Source organism: Panicum virgatum, chromosome 2N (assembly GCF_016808335.1).
Source record: "Panicum virgatum strain AP13 chromosome 2N, P.virgatum_v5, whole genome shotgun sequence".
Classification (NCBI taxonomy): Eukaryota; Viridiplantae; Streptophyta; class Magnoliopsida; order Poales; family Poaceae; genus Panicum; species Panicum virgatum.
In genome coordinates this window covers 14,888-32,386 of record NC_053146.1, presented here as the reverse complement: position 1 = coordinate 32,386, position 17,499 = coordinate 14,888, and the positions used below count along the sequence as shown (strand labels likewise).

At 42.3% G+C, this 17,499-nt stretch overlaps 2 protein-coding genes and 1 pseudogene across 3 annotated transcripts; 1 reads left to right on the top strand and 2 right to left on the bottom strand.

Moving 5' to 3' along the window:
• The first annotated feature begins 568 nt into the window (after positions 1 to 568).
• Positions 569 to 4,640, top strand: LOC120659164 (probable proline transporter 2). Its single transcript, XM_039937208.1, has 8 exons — positions 569 to 943; positions 1,495 to 1,675; positions 2,246 to 2,470; positions 2,601 to 2,695; positions 3,058 to 3,247; positions 3,398 to 3,522; positions 3,600 to 3,815; positions 3,967 to 4,640. Exons 1-8 carry the CDS (start codon positions 668 to 670, stop codon positions 4,345 to 4,347), a joined length of 1,689 nt encoding a protein of 562 aa, XP_039793142.1. The 5' UTR covers positions 569 to 667; the 3' UTR covers positions 4,348 to 4,640.
• A 1,243-nt stretch (positions 4,641 to 5,883) lies between these two features.
• LOC120659163 lies at positions 5,884 to 11,196 on the bottom strand. 2 transcript variants are annotated; one of them, XR_005668918.1, is made up of 6 exons: positions 10,844 to 11,196; positions 10,638 to 10,753; positions 9,192 to 9,238; positions 7,692 to 7,935; positions 6,410 to 7,540; positions 5,884 to 6,337 (listed from the first exon to the last, which is right to left on the bottom strand). XR_005668918.1 is itself a non-coding variant. In XM_039937207.1 (5 exons), exons 1-5 carry the CDS (start codon positions 11,108 to 11,110, stop codon positions 6,140 to 6,142), a joined length of 1,956 nt encoding a protein of 651 aa, XP_039793141.1. In that variant the 5' UTR covers positions 11,111 to 11,191; the 3' UTR covers positions 5,884 to 6,139. The 2 variants fall into 2 exon arrangements, 1 of the variants encoding a protein (XP_039793141.1); XM_039937207.1 differs by lacking the exon at positions 9,192 to 9,238 and having other exon boundaries at positions 10,844 to 11,191.
• An 885-nt stretch (positions 11,197 to 12,081) lies between these two features.
• On the bottom strand, positions 12,082 to 16,822 carry LOC120659161 (annotated as a pseudogene).
• Between the last annotated feature and the right edge of the window lie 677 nt (positions 16,823 to 17,499).

Here is a 17,499-nt window from a genome sequence, read left to right as displayed (position 1 = left end):
TGGCGATCAATGGATGGACGAAACTGAAGGAGTAGAAAATGACCCGGCCCTCATGATCTTTTTCTCTGCTTGAATTGTATGGGTGTAACCGGTAGTGTAGCTAGATGCCATGCCATCCCTGTTGCAGCATACAGTATCTTTTTTTTTCTTTATCTTCTGTTTGATGATATTTATTTTAGGTACTAGTAGTGGCCTTCTCTCTTTCTCCCTCTGTGCTCGTTTCTTTTACAGAAAAGAAAAGAAGAGGAGAGGAAAACTAATAACCTTTGGTTCTGTTTTGGACGGAGTTGCTGCCTAAAGTTGTGTGTCTGTAGACATACATCATGTGTTTTGTGTTGGATGCAAATTAAACTTTTTATCTGCATGTCACCCTGTCTACTATCAATCAATCTATTATCTATCTATCTATCTATCTATCTACATATTTACATATGTATGGTTGCTGTGTCGTACTGTACATGCATGCATACATGGTGTTTGGTGGTCGGGGCCCAAGAGGCAGTGAGTGAGCAACAGCCAGCGGAGGAGACGGGGAAGAAACAAAAAGAAAGGAATTGCGTGCGTGGTTGGGGAATTCTGCAAGCAAAGAGAAGGAATTCTTTTTTCCCCCTAAAAGAACCAAATAAAAAATAGAGAGAAGGAAAGAAATGCATGGCCGCGCAACGGAATGGGAAATCTCAGCTTCTTCCTCCCTGTGGCTACTGCAATTTCTTTCCCCACCCACCAACTCCTCCCGTCCCCTCCCCCGATTATCTTAGCAGCAGGAGGAGGAAGACGACGTCGAGGAGTAGGCCTTTGCTCGTTGTGGTCTGGCGAAAGGCCTTTGGTGGAGGGAATAATCAATCAATCCATCGCTGCACTTGGGGTTCTCCAACAAATTCATCCTCCATACCAAGAAGAAAGCAGATTGGATTCCCTGAGAACCAAAGCAATGGATGTCAACGTGAGTCTTCCCTCCTTTTTCAGCTCCTTTCCCTATCAATTCAATTACTGCTTGTGCTGGATTGTTGTTAGTGCTTCGCACTCACCTGCTGCATACTCTTCCTACTTATGAGGCTGAGTGCTGCTGCTCTCATGATTCAGTGCCTACTTACTAGCCTAGACCCGTCATACTCTGCTCCCGACGGCCTCCCAATTATACATACAGTTAGTGCCTGCTTTAATTTGTGCTGTGGTCCACATGACATACAGATACAGTATAGGAGTAGCATATATACATACAGTCAGAGAGAGAGAGAGAGAGAGAGAGAGAGAGAGAGAGAGAGAGAGAGAGAGAGAGAGAGAGAAGGCACAAGAAGTAAGATCGCACTTGATTCCCTAAATGATTGATTGGCGCCCCCATCATTTCATTCAATGTTCTCACCACTTTGGCGTGGCGACAATAACGTGTCCGTCATTTTTTTTCCTCGATAGATACGAAAATGATGCTACTTTTGGGGAGCCACCGCATCACCGTGTTGGTGCCGCGGCGGCTTCGTCCTCCCCTTTTTATAGGCTGCCTCCGTTTCTTCTTCTCCATCGTCGTGCACCACCCCGGAGACAGAGGACCTGCAATTCGACGGCCGCCACCACGAGAGGGCGCCGCTCCTGCTGCCCACCAAGATCATGGACGCCGCCGACGAGAAGGGCGAGAGGCCCGACCTCACCGAGGATACGGCCCACCAGATTAGCGTTGGTACGCAACATGCATAACCGCCTTTAAATTCTACCTTCCTTCCTTTCTTGTTATACTCCCTCCTTCCCCGTTTATAAGGCATGGTGGAACATGACACGGTCTTCTAAACAACACTTTGACCATTTATTTATCATATATTATATCACTTTTGATTATAAACTTATAATCATTGTAAAATATATTTGATTATGAATCCAATCATATGAAATTTGTATTATAAAAATAAAAATTTAATAGTCAAATTATTGGTCAAAGATGACAAGGTTTGAATCTTGATATACGTGTATGCCTTATAAACAGGGAAGGAGGGAGTATCTACCACTGCGTACGCGCATGCCTGTCACCCTGTTAAAAGTATCACAAGCAAGCAAGCAAACTGATGATGTAATCGCCTTATTTTTCTTCAACCATCAACTGCTCGTCCATGAATTAGAATTCCTCTCCTAAAGAATCGAGTTCTGGTCTTTCGTTCAATTTCAAAGTTACGCATAGAAAATTATATTGCTGACTGCATTCAGATAAATTTACATTATGCATTGGCTAAATCCTGCAAGAATTCGTCATTTTCAGATCCCTGGTATCAAGTTGGGTTCGTCCTCATAACCGGGGTCAACAGCGCATATGTGCTAGGATACTCTGGCTCTATTATGGTTCCTTTAGGCTGGATTGCCGGGACATGTGGCCTCCTCCTAGCTGCCGCCATATCCATGTATGCTAATGCGCTTCTTGCACGACTCCATGAAGTTGGCGGCAAACGCCATATCAGATACAGAGATCTTGCTGGGCACATATATGGTTAGTATAGTGCTTACTTCAGCAACTAACTTTTTTAAGCCTACTTGCATTAAATTTGTGTTATTCCCAAGTTATTGGAATTTACCTCCTACCCTAGTAGAGTTTATTTTTCTTATTCTTTCAATTGCAGGAAGAAAAATTTATGGACTTACATGGGCTCTGCAATACGTTAATCTTTTCATGATCAACACTGGCTTTATCATCTTAGCTGGGCAAGCTCTGAAGGTATTCACAAAAATAACCACAGATGCAGCACGTTTCTACCTGTTTTTTTTTTCCACATAACACACTCTTCTCTCCATGACTCCATCTACCATGTTTGCTTGGCCCTACTGTTTATTGATCCTGTATTTAAATTAGAGGTTTTCTGGAATTCCATCTGTTGCTGTTGGTTTTCCTTCCATTAGTTCAGTCCCATTTGTTGATGACATGCTTTACACAGGTGGCACTGTATCTCAAAAAAATGTTATTAGTGTGAGCGATCACTTTGATCTGTTGTCGTAGAGAAATCATTGAAGTGAACTTTGATTTAAATTTCATTAATATTTTCCTCCAAAACTTATTTGCCATCTCCCCTATGCATGCAGGCAACATATGCACTCTTTAGGGATGACGGAGCTCTAAAGCTTCCTTACTGCATTGCAATATCAGGATTCGTCTGTGCTCTTTTTGCCTTTGGAATCCCTTATTTATCCGCCCTCAGGGTTTGGTTGGGGTTCTCCACACTTTTCAGCCTCATCTATATTGTCATAGCGTTTGTGCTGTCACTGAGAGATGGTATTATCCTTGGCACCATATTAAGCTGCCTTGCCAACTTTGATACCATCATTTCATATGCATTTCTGTTTATTATACCTTATTATACCAATATGTGATGGTGGACATATGTTTACTATGATACTCTGTTTCATTGCTGATATTTCATAGGAATGGCCGCGCCTGCAAGGGATTATAGTATTCACGGACCACATGGAACTCGAATCTTTACAACAATAGGTGCTGTAGCAGACCTTGTGTTTGCTTACAACACCGGAATGCTGCCAGAAATTCAAGTGAGTCCAAGAGCATTGTCGAGTACTATTATTTGCAAGGACATCACCATTCATCATATGTGCTGAATATACTGCAGGCAACCATAAGGCCTCCTGTGGTCAAGAACATGGAGAAAGCTCTGTGGTTCCAGTTCACCGTTGGCTCGTTGCCTCTCTACGCTGTAACCTTTATGGGTTACTGGGCCTATGGTTCCTCAACATCAACTTATCTACTGAACAACGTCAAAGGACCAGTTTGGATAAAAGCCACTGCAAATATGTCGGCCTTTCTTCAGACTGTCATAGCGTTACACGTAATTAAGCCACTTTCTTTGTGTTCTTCTAGTCCAAACTGCAGTATTTAGTACTCTCTATCTCTTTGAAATATTCGTGTAGCATTGTGGCCTTTTTGATCTCTGACGTTAGGTCACTAACTCGACTTTTATGCACACATGTATTTCCCAGATATTTGCGAGCCCAATGTATGAGTTTTTGGACACAAAGTACGGAAGTGGGCATGGTGGTCCTTTTGCATTCCACAACATGGTGTTCAGAGTACTTGTCAGAGGAGGCTACCTGACGGTGAACACGCTGGTGGCAGCGGTGCTCCCGTTCCTTGGGGACTTCATGAGCCTGACGGGCGCCCTCAGCACCTTCCCCCTGACGTTCGTTCTTGCAAATCACATGTACCTGATGGTGAAGGGCCATAAGTTGTCTGCCATCCAGAAATCCTGGCACTGGTTGAATGTAATTGGGTTCAGCGGTTTGGCTGTTGCAGCCGCGGTCGCGGCAGTAAGGCTTATCATGCTTGATTCTAGCACCTACCACTTCTTCGCTGATCTTTGAGGCGAATTTGGAGCATTGCCTTGATAGGTCAGCTGAAAGATTTAGTTTTTTTTGTTTCATTTTGGGTGGGCTGGGGAAGATATGGTAATAGAAACGGTGAATTCAATCAATCCATAAAATGAAGACCACCGATCTATGCGCATGCAGAGAGTGCACGGACAAGTGGAGAAGTGTGTGTATTGCTAGTTGACATTTGCGCCACCTCCAGTTGCAACACTGGAAGCATTTCAGTTACAACTCTAAAATATTTGGAGTTGCAACGTATTATTAAAAAGCAAATATATCAGTTGCAACTGGGCCAGAGATACACAAACATCTGGATTATTTTGTCCAGTGATTTATAATAAAATATATCTATGATGGTAACAAATTACATAAATATAATTTTTAGATTAAGTTGGTAATAAATGTATATATCTTTGTTGTAACCAGTAGCTGTATGGATATATATTGAGACCGGTTTGTTTCTCGGATTGCAAATAAGCTGTATGCATAGTTTGAACACTCAATTTAAGTGACTACTAGTCGCCCAATAAGAATTCTGAATCCGTCTTGGTAGACTCTATGATGGTGGTGGATCCATGGATGAAAATAGATTCAATCGGAATAGGAAACCAGGACGTATGGTGAGCTGAGACGAAATCGGTGAAAGGGTCTGCAACCTAGTGATTACAAGAGATTCGGTAGTATCTCAGGTTCCGGTTCAACTCTCTGTGGAGCGAATTTTTCAAGAGTTAAAAAACATTGGATTTTCAGTGCTAGACGATGTTCTTGTCGACAGCGAGATGCCTGTGGTGATTTCATCAATCTCGAGAATTTGCTAGCTCATTCTTCGAAGATGCTCGTAGTGGTAGAGTTTGTGTTCTTGCATTCATAGGAGGTGAGTGTGCATACATTGAGTGTCTGTGTGGATTTGGAAAAGAGAGTCTGAAACTGTAAAGAATTATACTTGGCGAGTAAAACTAAAAAAATATTAACATCCTCAGACCAACACGTATAAGCTATTACTCTTTTAATCACACCTACCAGATTATTATTCTTTTAATTATAATAAAAAGTATTACATACTGTACTTTTTATAAAATCATTTTTAGAATTTTATTATACTAATCAATATATTTATTAGACCAGTCTCAGTAAGAGTGTCATCGACATAGTTAACAAAACCATAAATTAGGTAATCAAGCTAGAGAAGTGTCATAGTGATAACACTCCACTCACATTCCATGACACTCCCATGCTTATGACATTATTATGACATTCCCATTGAGACTGACCTAATACGGCTTCATCTGTACATATTTTCTAGTATACAGTATATTGCTAGCATCTCCATTTGATTGATCTGGATTATGATTCGGATTCGGTCGAGATAACTTTCCTCCAACGCCAAAACAAGTTAATTAGCTAAGAGATTACGTGGTCTGAATAATAAACATCTTGCGTGCCTCGTAAGACACGAAAATGTGAGCGTGCCTCGTAAGGAACGAAAATGTCCTAAAATGAAATACATACTAGATATTTTGAGGCTAAAGATGCATAAAACAAACGACTAAAATAACTTAGGTTCACAGTAAGTTTGACAAAACGAAGCACAGTTCGAACAACTAATTACACTTGCCAGCCAGATAAGCGGCGTTAAAGGAGGCTGCTGAGAGCATCAAATCACCAAATCCCTGAAAACCTATTTACCGTGGTGATGCAACAGTTGCTCAAAATATTACGACATTCCATACCAGCATTTAGCTAGCGGAAAACACCCCCTATTTCTCTAGTGCCAAACTGTTGCAAACTAAATTTTCTGGCAATGTTGTACATCACAGTCGGCGTTGGTATCATCATATTCTGAAAATGATTCATGAATAACATCCCCGCTTGAAACTTCATCCTCGGAGTACAGCTCCACGCCTCCAATCCCACTTCCAAACGCAGCAACACAAGATGTACCAAAATCTTTGTCCTCAGGGTCAGCATCAGCATGCTTGTTCACCTATCAAACAGAGTAATAAGCCACAGGACAAGAAGATAAAATCAAGTTGATCGCCAACACCAGGTGTCTTACATTATTAGCGTGAGATATACTTTCTGGCACGACCAAAGGGAGAATGTTCGCTAACTGAGGATTGCTTGCAGGTGGTGCCGAAGCTATGAGCCTCATTAGTGTTTCCCTAGCACTTCTCTCGACTAATGAGTCTGCTTCTGGCAGCAGAGGCTTCAAGCTAGGAAGCAGGGGAACTGCTGAGGATATTGAAGGACCACAACTCACCAGGTATGCCTGCCCAGCAGAACACACATCAATGACTGGGACATGCACAATGGGATCAGACATCAATGGCGTGAATGTTGGAACCTGTGAACCATGTAGGGGAACAAGTGGCGAAGTGGGAAGTGGCAGGTGAAGTAAAGGATCATGCAGTATCGATGGAAGATTAAGGGAAGGGAGATCAGTTGTATTCAGATTTGGAGACACTTCTGAACAAGGTTGCTGCTCATTTGCTACCAGAGAACTCAAAGGTGGTAGGGGTAATGGATCTACAGATGTAGCCGGCAGATGCAGATGGGAAACAGTGTATTGCAGTGACGATGGACATGGCTGGCACCAGCAATAGTAAGGCTTAAACTGCTTCTCCAAAGAAACCTCAGATGGCGGACAAGTACCAAGAGAATAGATAGATGGCAACAAGGGAAATGCAAGAGGCAAGTTCAACGGAACTGAGGTAACAATGTTTCTTGAACAATCTGCATCACACTTCTCACTGGTAGAATCAGGGTTGATACTACTTGATGCTAAATGATTTGCATCAAGGGGAGCAATTGATGGGCTCGACCATTCTGCACGATGCTTCAATTTCTCTCTCCCAACAACCCTTGAACACGAAGCCCTGGGCACACCATCTTTAAAAGTGCCAGATCTGGGACTTAAGCTGGTTTGATAGACAGAGCTTGACTTCGTCACATTACTTATAGAGGCACGAAACCTGGAAGTCTTGGAAACAGCTGATTGGAGCTGCAAATATTGATCATGCGGTCTTGACGGACCCAAAAAGTCATTAAGTGATCCCAACGATTTAACATCACCAATACTTGATGCGAGAAGATAAGCATGTAAATGAGTGGCAAAAGCATCAAGTCGTGAATCGGAAATGCCAGTCAGATCAGAAAGCGTTGGTCTCCCATCCAAAAGGCTTTTCATCTGCACATACAAAAACAAAGGAATAAGAATCCTAATCAATATCATTTTCTGTACCATGTAGATATAATACTTTGGTTCTGTAGTTTCTCTCTTAGGAAGACATAACTTTAGCAAATCACAGTTAAGATCAAGGTTCTACATTTATACAAACCTTCGAAAGAAGTTTCATTCCATGTTCCTTTGACTTCTCAGCACACCAGTAGTAAAATACTTTAGACTTTGAAATTCTGACTAGGAAAGAGCGCCCAGAATTATCAGCTGATATTTCTTCAATCACAACTTCCAAGCATTCAAAGCCGTTGCTCAAGAGAGCTAGTTGCTCTGAATAACCATCATCACCAACAAAGGTAAGGCACATGCTAGATGACGGCAGAAGACCAAGGTCCAGCTTCCCTCTGCACAAAGGAAATGAGCATTCATGAGATCCAGGAACAATTTTTCACCACATGGTATATTGTTTGCTCTGATAAAAGCATAGACAAGACAGCTGCCATGGTAAAAGAAAAGAAAAATATTTTGAACCACAGATCAGAAGAGATACTTCAATAGAAAGAAAAGAATTTAATAGAAAAGAGGTGCCAGTGCACACATATGACATACGCAAGCATTAATATACACCACAGCCACTAGTAACAAAATGTAAATGAACTAATTTTGACATCTGTTAAACTGAATGACTAAGACCAGGAAATTCAATATAAATAAAAGTAAAGCCTCATCATCACTAATAAGGTGCCATTACATCTATGCAAGAAAAGAGTAACCTTGTTAAGGACCTAATAAAGTGGTAAAACATTGTCTTGAGGCCTAAGCTCACTAAAAATTATCAAAATAAAACCCCAGAGGTTAGTGCAAATTCTTCACGCTTGGCACCATTACATAGGCAATACATCTATGTCCCTTTGAATACATCAAAAGTTCAAAACACATTGTTTGAGAACCTGTTGAACAATAGCAGCAGATCTACCTTTTCACTGGAAGGAGTTGTAAAAGTCTACTTGTTGAGCATTTTATTTTTCATGTGAGTTCATAGCTAAATATGCTTCGCAGGTGATAAGTGTGAGACTTTCCATAGACGTAACCTCGATATATAAAATAAATAAGGGCCACTAAATTGTGATTTTGCTTCTACATGAGCAAAACAACATATTTTGTAATCATGAAGGATCCCAAAAAGGAAAATTATGAAGTACAAAAGCAACCCTGGGCAGTTACTAACAATAATCCCCATTAGGACTAAACCCAACAAATATGAAGTGAAAGATGGAACAAAAAAGGTTCCAAAGAAAAGGCACATAAGGACTACCATAACAGAGTAAAACAAAAGCACAGTTATGAAAGACAGAATGTTTTACAAATGAAGAAGTTGGCAAGCAAAGTATTTGGTTATATAATGAGCACCGGTGTGGGCACAAATACATCTATTCAAGATGTACAAAGCACTAAATTATTGCACAAACTAATGATGCTAGATCATGTCCTGCAACAGCAAAACATTTAGACAGTAACTGCAGAACAACTTTGCAGCCAGTCATTAAAATATAGCAGTCATAACTAGGGATCCAGTTGATCTCTCACCAAACATTGCAGTACATGATTACTCATTTATCAATGCAGGTAACAAATATTGCAAGGCCATGAAAGAAACTACCTTCTCTTTCCTCATATATCAGAGATTATGACACACGCCCAAATTACCTACAAATGAAAAGATAAATTTATTTGGCAGGATGAACAGTGCCATCACTAATAAGATGAATTATGTAACCCCAGAATCAACAAGCATTTCATTCTAAGTAGTTGGAACAAACATTTTTTTCTAAAAAGTGACTAGGTGGCGTGAAGTAAAGAAAGGCACCACATGCCACTAATATAAAAAAAGGGTCGAAGAAACAATAAAGTTGTAGTAAATACAGATTACTGAAGCACAGGACAAGAACTGCATGATCCACAGGTCAAACTGGAAAAGGTATAGTAATATGGAAAGGCCAGAAAACAAGCAAGGAGGATATGAGCAGAGAATAATGAAAATTATTATTGAGTGTTGTAGATGGCAGGCCTCCAACATTTATTGAATCATATCATGGCTTCAGCACTTGCAGGTTGACATACCTAACTGAACTCATGTATCATGAAATATAATAGTATGATAATGGTTGCACTAATATATTTCCATGCAATTAAAAAACACAATCATATAGACCTGCAACCATTATTACAATATCATATAGATGCAGTGCCATGCTAATTTGCTGAAAGTGCAAACAGAGAGACAGCTACAAGATCACTTGGTAGCTATGGAAGGACATATTAGTCAACAACATTTTCATTAAATGTGAAATTTATAAGATTTAGTATATTAACTGTAATGAACAGTTGAACACATCGCAGTGGCTTCACATGATATCCCAAGCTAGGTTGGTCAACAACATTTTCATTGAACGAAGACAAAATTTGTTTAATATATGAACTGTAATGACACATCGCAGTGCCTTTACATGATGTCACATGCTAGGTTGAGTGACATTTTTAAGAAAACATTAGCCCATTCAACAGTAACATATGGAAGTTTAGGATCTTATGAGCAGCAATACAACTTTCTGAAGCAATTATAAGAAGAATCAGGCCGTGTTCATGCTCAACTGGTGCAAACATACTTGAAAAATCCGTGCGTAGAAATATTTCAGGGCAACCTCCAAAGGAACCAATCTTAAGAGCACAAACATGTTACTTATGTGGCAATAACAGACGTATGTTTAGCATCCTGGGGTGGACACGGTTAGTTATGAGTGCTAGTTAACAGATTGGCTCTTTAAGATGGTAGTGAGAGTGGGTCAAAGTGCACCCATGAACGCAGTATAGCAAAAGGAGCTGACTAACATGTATAATATGTAAAAAGGCTAGCTGCAACCAAGAAGCATATACACGTTGAGAAGCAAGGACGTTGGTAAACTATGCGAGATGTGAATGCTAATTTGAAACGTCAAGGATGCAATGAGCAAGATCATAAAACAACAGAACCAGGCGCTGCAACCTTAAGTCAACCCGCGTCCTTGTGTACTAGATGAAGCGAGAAAAGGATTGGGTGGCTACCAACCTAGTTGGTGTTGGGCAGAGGAGGGCGCCGTCCCTCTGAACCTTGCCAACGCGCAGGGAGACGAGGGGAACGCACAGGCATCGCGCGAGCATGCCGACCTCCGAGACCTCGAAGTGCTGCACCGACGAAGCGGAGCGAGCAAAATTAACGAAAGAAGGAATGAATCCGTAAACCTTAAGCATCCTAGGATGCAGGCTTTAATTTACCTGCGCGAGGTGCGCGAGGAAACGGTCGTCGGCGGCGGTGCAGGAGACGTTGAGGGTGAGGAGAGGCCTGAGGCGCTCGTCGGCGCGGCAAGCCCCCATGAGCTGCTGGCGTAGAGGAGGCGGCGGAGCACCCGACGACGGGTCGTCGCGTTCCGATGGGGAAGTCCCCGGCTCGTCGCGTTCCGATCGGGAGGTCCCCGGCTCGTCGGCGTCGGGGAAGGGACGGGATCCGGGCTCGGATTCCTCCCTGGTGGGCGGCGGATCCATAGGTAGGGGAAGGGGAAGGGAAGGAGGAAGCTAGGGTTAGGTTGCGGGGAGCGAAGCGAATTGGGGATTGGAGGCCGCCTTTGGTTTGGCGTCGCAGTTTTCACCACAAATTATAAAACTATCCCCACAACTATGGTACTATAGTAGCAATGTAGGTCTTTGACCGTATAATTAGAGGATAATCACGGCACGGTTACTGTAGCATTGCTGTATCTAATCATGGACTAATTAGGTTTATTAGGTTTGGCTCGTAAATTTACACCCATTCATAAAAAAAATTTGCAAATAGATTTCGTTTAAAGCGCCATGCATACAAGATTTCTTCGAAATTTTTTTCTCGAAAACTAAACCAAACACAGCCTGGTTGGCTGGGCTGGCTGCCAGTGGAGGAGGAGGGGATGGTGAGATGGTCCCACTCGAGATACGCCAAGATCCAATGCAGATATTTTCCTTCCACTCTTCAGCGTTGCCTTGTTTTTTATTTTATTTTTATTTTTTATAAAAAAGTTTTATGTACTCCTGAAAATTATATCTATTTGGAGTTTTGTTTTGGAATTCTTAAGAATCTGTTTGGAATAAAGAAATATTATAAAAACAAAAGAAATGCAAGAAAACACAAGAATTGAATATAGTAGGAAAACAAAGAAATACCAAAATGATACAATGACGTGGCGGCAGTGGCTGACTCAGCGCCTACCCCACATAGAATACGATGAAAAATCATACTCACACTATATATAATCGAGACTGTTAAAATGAACGTTTTACCCTCTTAATTGGAGTCCAAAGCTGGCACAATTGACCAATTTACCCTCTTAATTGGAGTCCAGTGCTGGCACAATTGACCACCTCGTATCCGTTGTGAGCGCAATCGGAGACTATTCATGTTTTTACTAGGGGTGTTAATTAGATCAAAAGTTCACCCCAACTCTTTTTAGATCAAAAGTTTGTATTCTTTAAAGTGAGTTGAAGGTGCATCCAAAGGTCACCAATTTACTAGTTTTCACACAGACACACATAGACAGGGCTAGCTCTGAGAGGTAGTATTCATGTTTCCACACAGGGCGGGGAGACAGACATATTACCAATTCTACTAAGAATAGATAGTAGGATGCAAATGCAACGCAGTAAGCGAAAAAGTAGTGCACACATATGTACGATTTACAATCTACCAGTCCTAAACCAAATAACGAGTGAACATCCATGCTTCAGTGTCCTGGAACGCTGAACTTGAGCTTCCTTCCCTTCAATGTTGTTGAGCATCACGCATCCAATCAATCCACACCGCAGGAGCAGATGCACTGACCCAATATGCTCCAGAATGCTTCCTCTTCGTCTAAGATTGCTTCGCGATGGTGTTGCCAGCCCCAGGCATCGTTGGCCTCAACAGCCTCCGGACTGCCCACTGGACAGGCCTCAGCAGCTGTGCCCTCTTCTTGCGCCAGAACCAGATGGCAGCGCTGTACTGCTCATTCCGGATCTTCCTCGTTGCTGCTCTCCAGTCAAACTTCTCCATCTCCTTCCTGGCAGCCCTCCCCATCGTCTCTCGCAACTCATCGCATGACAAGAGACGCTCGATCTTGCTAACACAGTCATCAACATCCCCTGGTGTGTACAGAAAGCTGGTCTTCCCCTCCTGATCCTCTGGTATAATATCAGGGTATTCCTCCAGCTCGAGCGCCAACTACCGGAACCCCTGATGACATGGCTTCAAGCACCACAAACCCGAGCGTCTCTGACTCCGAAGGCATCACAAACACATCCCCACTGGCATATGCCTGCGATAGCTCTTCCCCTTGCAACGTACCCGTGAACACTGCAGGCATACCTGAGAACATCTGCTCAAGCTCAGCCCTGCACAGAAAGATGATGAGAAAGAATCGCATTTCCCTTCTGCCATCTTCATAATAACTGACGAGACCAACTACTTCTTTGGTTCTATATCAAAGCATAAGGCCCGGGAGATAACAATGCCAACCTGAATGGGCCATCTCCAATAAACGCAATTCTCGATCCTGGAAGTCGGTCCATGACTCTGCAAGATATCAAACCTCAATTCAGCAGTAATGACAATTGGCAATCACAGGATAGGCCACTCTGGAAGATAAAACAATGAAAAATCTTCCGCGAGTAGAAAACCAAGAGTAATGCCAAGAAAACATTATAGTCAAGTAAGCACATAAGCAGTGAGGGTCTCCATAAAACTTAGAGTAACAGTGGTCCCAAGCAACTATAACCTGAAAAAAAACTGATCAGATTTGCAGAACAAGCTTTTCGACAATTGCTGTGTTCAACAATTTGTGAACCTGTATCTCGTTGTTGATGACCCAGGTAAAAATTGCTGTAAACTGAATAATGCACCATCCAGCTTGTACAGTAGCATTAAAAAGTCATACACATCATGAGCTCACCGCTTAAGAAAATCCAAACTTTTCTCCACTCCTAAGCGTCCAACATACAATATTAGTGGCTTCTGTGGTTCACCATTACTGCTTGAAACGGAAAACACAACATGGAGGCACCAAGTTGAGGCATATGTAAGAAAAAAATTGCTAATTGCAATAACCAGTCAAACATTAAAATGAAAAGGTATAGAGTGAAGAGAAAAACGAAAATACATACGTCAGCCTTGAACGCATTTCCTTATTTCGGAAGCGAGGATGGAAGCTTTCTGAATCAACACCCTTGTTCCAAAGGCGTATCTTATTGGCTGGAAACACGAACCATCTGAGAGATGGTAGAAGTAAAAGAATATGAAACTAAAGACAGAGTGGTTAAGTAAACCTGCTGTAACACGGGCAGCTTGAAGATCCCTGCCAATTGCAACCGACGTTACCAGTGTGAGATCTGCAGCTCGATGCAAGAATTCTACAAGTGGGAAACATATCATCAGTTGACTAATTATGCAAATAATGTATTCCTAGAGCAAACGACTGAAACTTACTAATGATTAGCCACATGGGCTTGACAAGCCAGCTGAACGTATATCTTGGTATATAACTGCCATAATCAAAAGAATCAGTTCTCCATGCAGCCATGCATGTGAAACCATGATGCTAGGATAAGATTCAAATAGGTGTCATCTACAGGATGTCAATAAATCCTCACACAGTTTTTCAAGGAGCCTAGGATTATGTTGATCTGTAGGTTTGAGCCAAGAGGACTCTGTTATCTTCAAGTTGTCATTCTCTTGGTTATGAAATGTACACATGCCTTTTTTTTCCTTTTTATTTGTCATATTGGTGGTTCTCAACAATGAATAAAGATAGATCGACTTTTTCAGTTCTCGTACAGAATAGCTAAGAACAGAGACACTCAAGTTCTCTCGGTTATGAGAATTCACAGGCTTCTTTTTTCTTCTTCTTCAAATCGATGGTTCGACAGTAAACAAAAACGATGGGATGGGGGCAGCAGCATGGCAAGCAACTGCAAGTGGCGACTGGCGCACAAAATGTAACTGCCCCCCCCCCTTCTAGTGATACTTTTACTTTTGCCATTATAATAAGAGTAAATTACACCCATCATACAACAACTTGGTAGGTGGGTGCAAATTGGTCCAACAACTTGTAAAATGCTAAATTTAGTACAATAACTTGATACCTGGGTGCTGATTGATCCAACAACTTAGAAAGTGCTTAATTTAGTACAATAATTTGGTAAATTGGTGCATTCACAGTCCAAACATTACACGACAATATTTTTGCTATCGTCAAGTCACAATAAAAGTATATTCACATCGGGAACGTATTATTTGACCGTAGATTTTTGTGTCACAATGACACCAATAATTTTATTCTCAAAATAAATTAATTATGGTTTTATTAAAAATATTATATTATTTAACCACCATTACAACATCAACATATTAAGCAAAGTAGATGAACGTCAATAATTCTTAAATTTTATGAATGGAAATTATTGATGGTGATCCGGTTGTTGCTTTTCAACTATGTACAATTTTTTATTAGTTCGAATGCAAAAAAAAAAGAATTACACCATTAGCATCACCTAAACACTGAAGTTGATAAGAGAGAACCTGAAACCTTAGGTTTCTTCTGCGCTTCTGCTCATGTATTCAACAATGCTCATGTTTATTTCTGTTTATTTAGCTCATTTTTCCTTTCTAACGAATATATGAGGCTTTAAAAATATATGTACCAAGCTCCTAAAAGGTATCAATAGTTGCTTCACGTATTGACTTTTTTAGTTCAACAGTGCAAATAATCAAACAAAATCGTAAATAGTGAGGGTGAATTTTTCAATATTGAATATCAAATTAAATAGTTTTAATTAAAACTAAATCACTATACAAAATAATTAATGTAAAGACATAACACTAATTTCTAAACAGTGAGGGGTTTTTATCCTGGCCAAATACATTGGCACGCAGGTGCAACACAAAAATCAATGGTCAAATAACACTTAATAATTTGTCCTAACACGAATATACTCTTTATTGAGACTTTGCGTTAGTTATATTGCCGTATAATGTTTGGACTGTGAATGCACATATTTTTCAAGTTATTGCATTAAGTTGGACATTTTATAAGTTGTTGGACCGATCTGCACCCACCTGTCAAGTTATTGCACTAAATTGAGTATTTTACAAGTTGTTGGACCAATTTGCATCTACTTGACAAGTTGTTGTATGATCTGTGCAATTTACTCTTATAATAAAATAGAAACTCACATTGGAACATGGGTGTGGTATGACATTACTAGAGGGACGCAGAGCAACTTTGCGATAATTAGCGCGCCAAATACCTGTAGTGGACAAAACAAGCAGGAGGCAGGTGAGCTAGAATGTATAGTGATTAATATTGTAGTATGTAGTAGAAAGAAATTACCATAATCCCAGGGGAAGAGGCATGAATAATGTCAGGTTTGAATCTAGCAACTTCTCCGATGATTCGAGGGCTCAGCGCCAGCGAGAGCGGAACCTTTTGATACCAGGGGCAAGGGAAGCTGCAAGCAAGCAAAAAGGGTACTTGATATGAGCATAATAAGGGATTGGGGGCAGAGAGAGACAGAGACAGAGAGAGAGGAACGGACCTCCAGGATCCAATCAGCTTGGCTCCGTGGAATTCTTGAGGCACGCCCTCGTGCGTGGTGACCACAATCACCTCGTCGCCCATCTCCCGGAGGTACTTGATGAAGTTCTGGAAGCGGTTCTTGTATCCGGAGACGTAGGCGAAGGGCGAGGGCTCGACGAAGAGGGCGATGCGGCGGGACCTGGACTCCGGCGCCGGCTCGTCGTCGTGGGCGGGCTCAGGCTCCAGGTCCGGATCGGGCATCCAGACGGAGGACGATGCAGCAGCGCACACAAGGGGGCGGGGTACGCTTCTTAATCTTAGGGGATACCGCCGGGAAGAGGAGGAGGTGGAGGAGGAAGGAAAGGCCCTGGTAGGAAGAGAAGGAGGCGGCCTGGGCACCACGGCGGCGGCCGCCATGCTTGTTGTTCTGGGGCTGGCTGGGAGGGGACGCCAGGTGGTGGCTCAAGTGCTAGTTGTGTAGGTACACTAGTAATTCGAAACTACGCCGCCGCCATGCGCGCTCGGCTGGAGCTACAAGACCACAGCGCCAGAGGAATGGGAATGGAAAATCCAAAGAAGATTTGCTAGGGTGCCCGTTGAGGAGGAGCTCAAAGAAGAATATTCGTTTTGCCGGGATTAGCAGATGCCAATAACAAGAACATGTTTTGCCAATAACATGATACACTAGGAATCCATAATTCATCTCATTCTCGTCCCGATCTGAGATTAGCTAGTTTTCGCGCGGTCAACATGGCAGCAGCGAGCAACCTTATCCGCTTCCAACCAATCAGCACAGCATGCTGGCGCCACGTCAGCATGCCACCGTGGCACTTCAAGATGCCATTTTGCCATTGCTGCTGCTGGCTATGGGTAGGGTTGACAATTGGTCACATGGACTGGGCGCAAAACCACCCATAATGAAATACTTTCACATATAATTACATCCACCCCTGTAATGCTTAGCGCATGAATTTTACTCCATCCGTTCCAAATTATCATAGCGTACTTGGGTCCGTGCAGACTGTGAGACCGCATAGGGCCCCCAAAATATGAAGTACACCTTAGTATATGTTATTATATGAGGCTTTGATTTCATGAGTTTGCAGATTCCATAACAAAACGAGGAGGCCCAGATTGGTAGAAGATGAATAGACCGTCGTTTGATCGCGTGCGTGCCCGACGCCCGGTCTTCCAGTTCCTCTCGGCGCACACTCGCGACGCGAAACCCCAGGCCAGACCAAGGCTTCCTCTCTCACGAGCACCGACGCCTGGCTCACGACACGAGTCATGGCCTCGCGGCTCGCCGCTCGGGTCTCCCGTCTCGGTCGCGGCCGCCGGCCAGCATCGCCGTTGGCA

Coding starts and splice junctions, on each gene's coding strand:
- LOC120659164 (XM_039937208.1), top strand. CDS start 668: ATGGGAAATCTCAGCTTCTTCCTCCCTGTGGCTACTGCAATTTCTTTC. Junction 2,471..2,600: donor TCTTGCTGGGCACATATATG/GTTAGTATAGTG, acceptor TTTCAATTGCAG/GAAGAAAAATTTATGGACTT. Junction 3,523..3,599: donor GAATGCTGCCAGAAATTCAA/GTGAGTCCAAGA, acceptor AATATACTGCAG/GCAACCATAAGGCCTCCTGT.
- LOC120659163 (XM_039937207.1), bottom strand. CDS start 11,110: ATGGATCCGCCGCCCACCAGGGAGGAATCCGAGCCCGGATCCCGTCCC. Junction 10,754..10,843: donor TCCTCGCGCACCTCGCGCAG/GTAAATTAAAGC, acceptor TCGTCGGTGCAG/CACTTCGAGGTCTCGGAGGT. Junction 7,541..7,691: donor GAATGAAACTTCTTTCGAAG/GTTTGTATAAAT, acceptor TTGTATGTGCAG/ATGAAAAGCCTTTTGGATGG.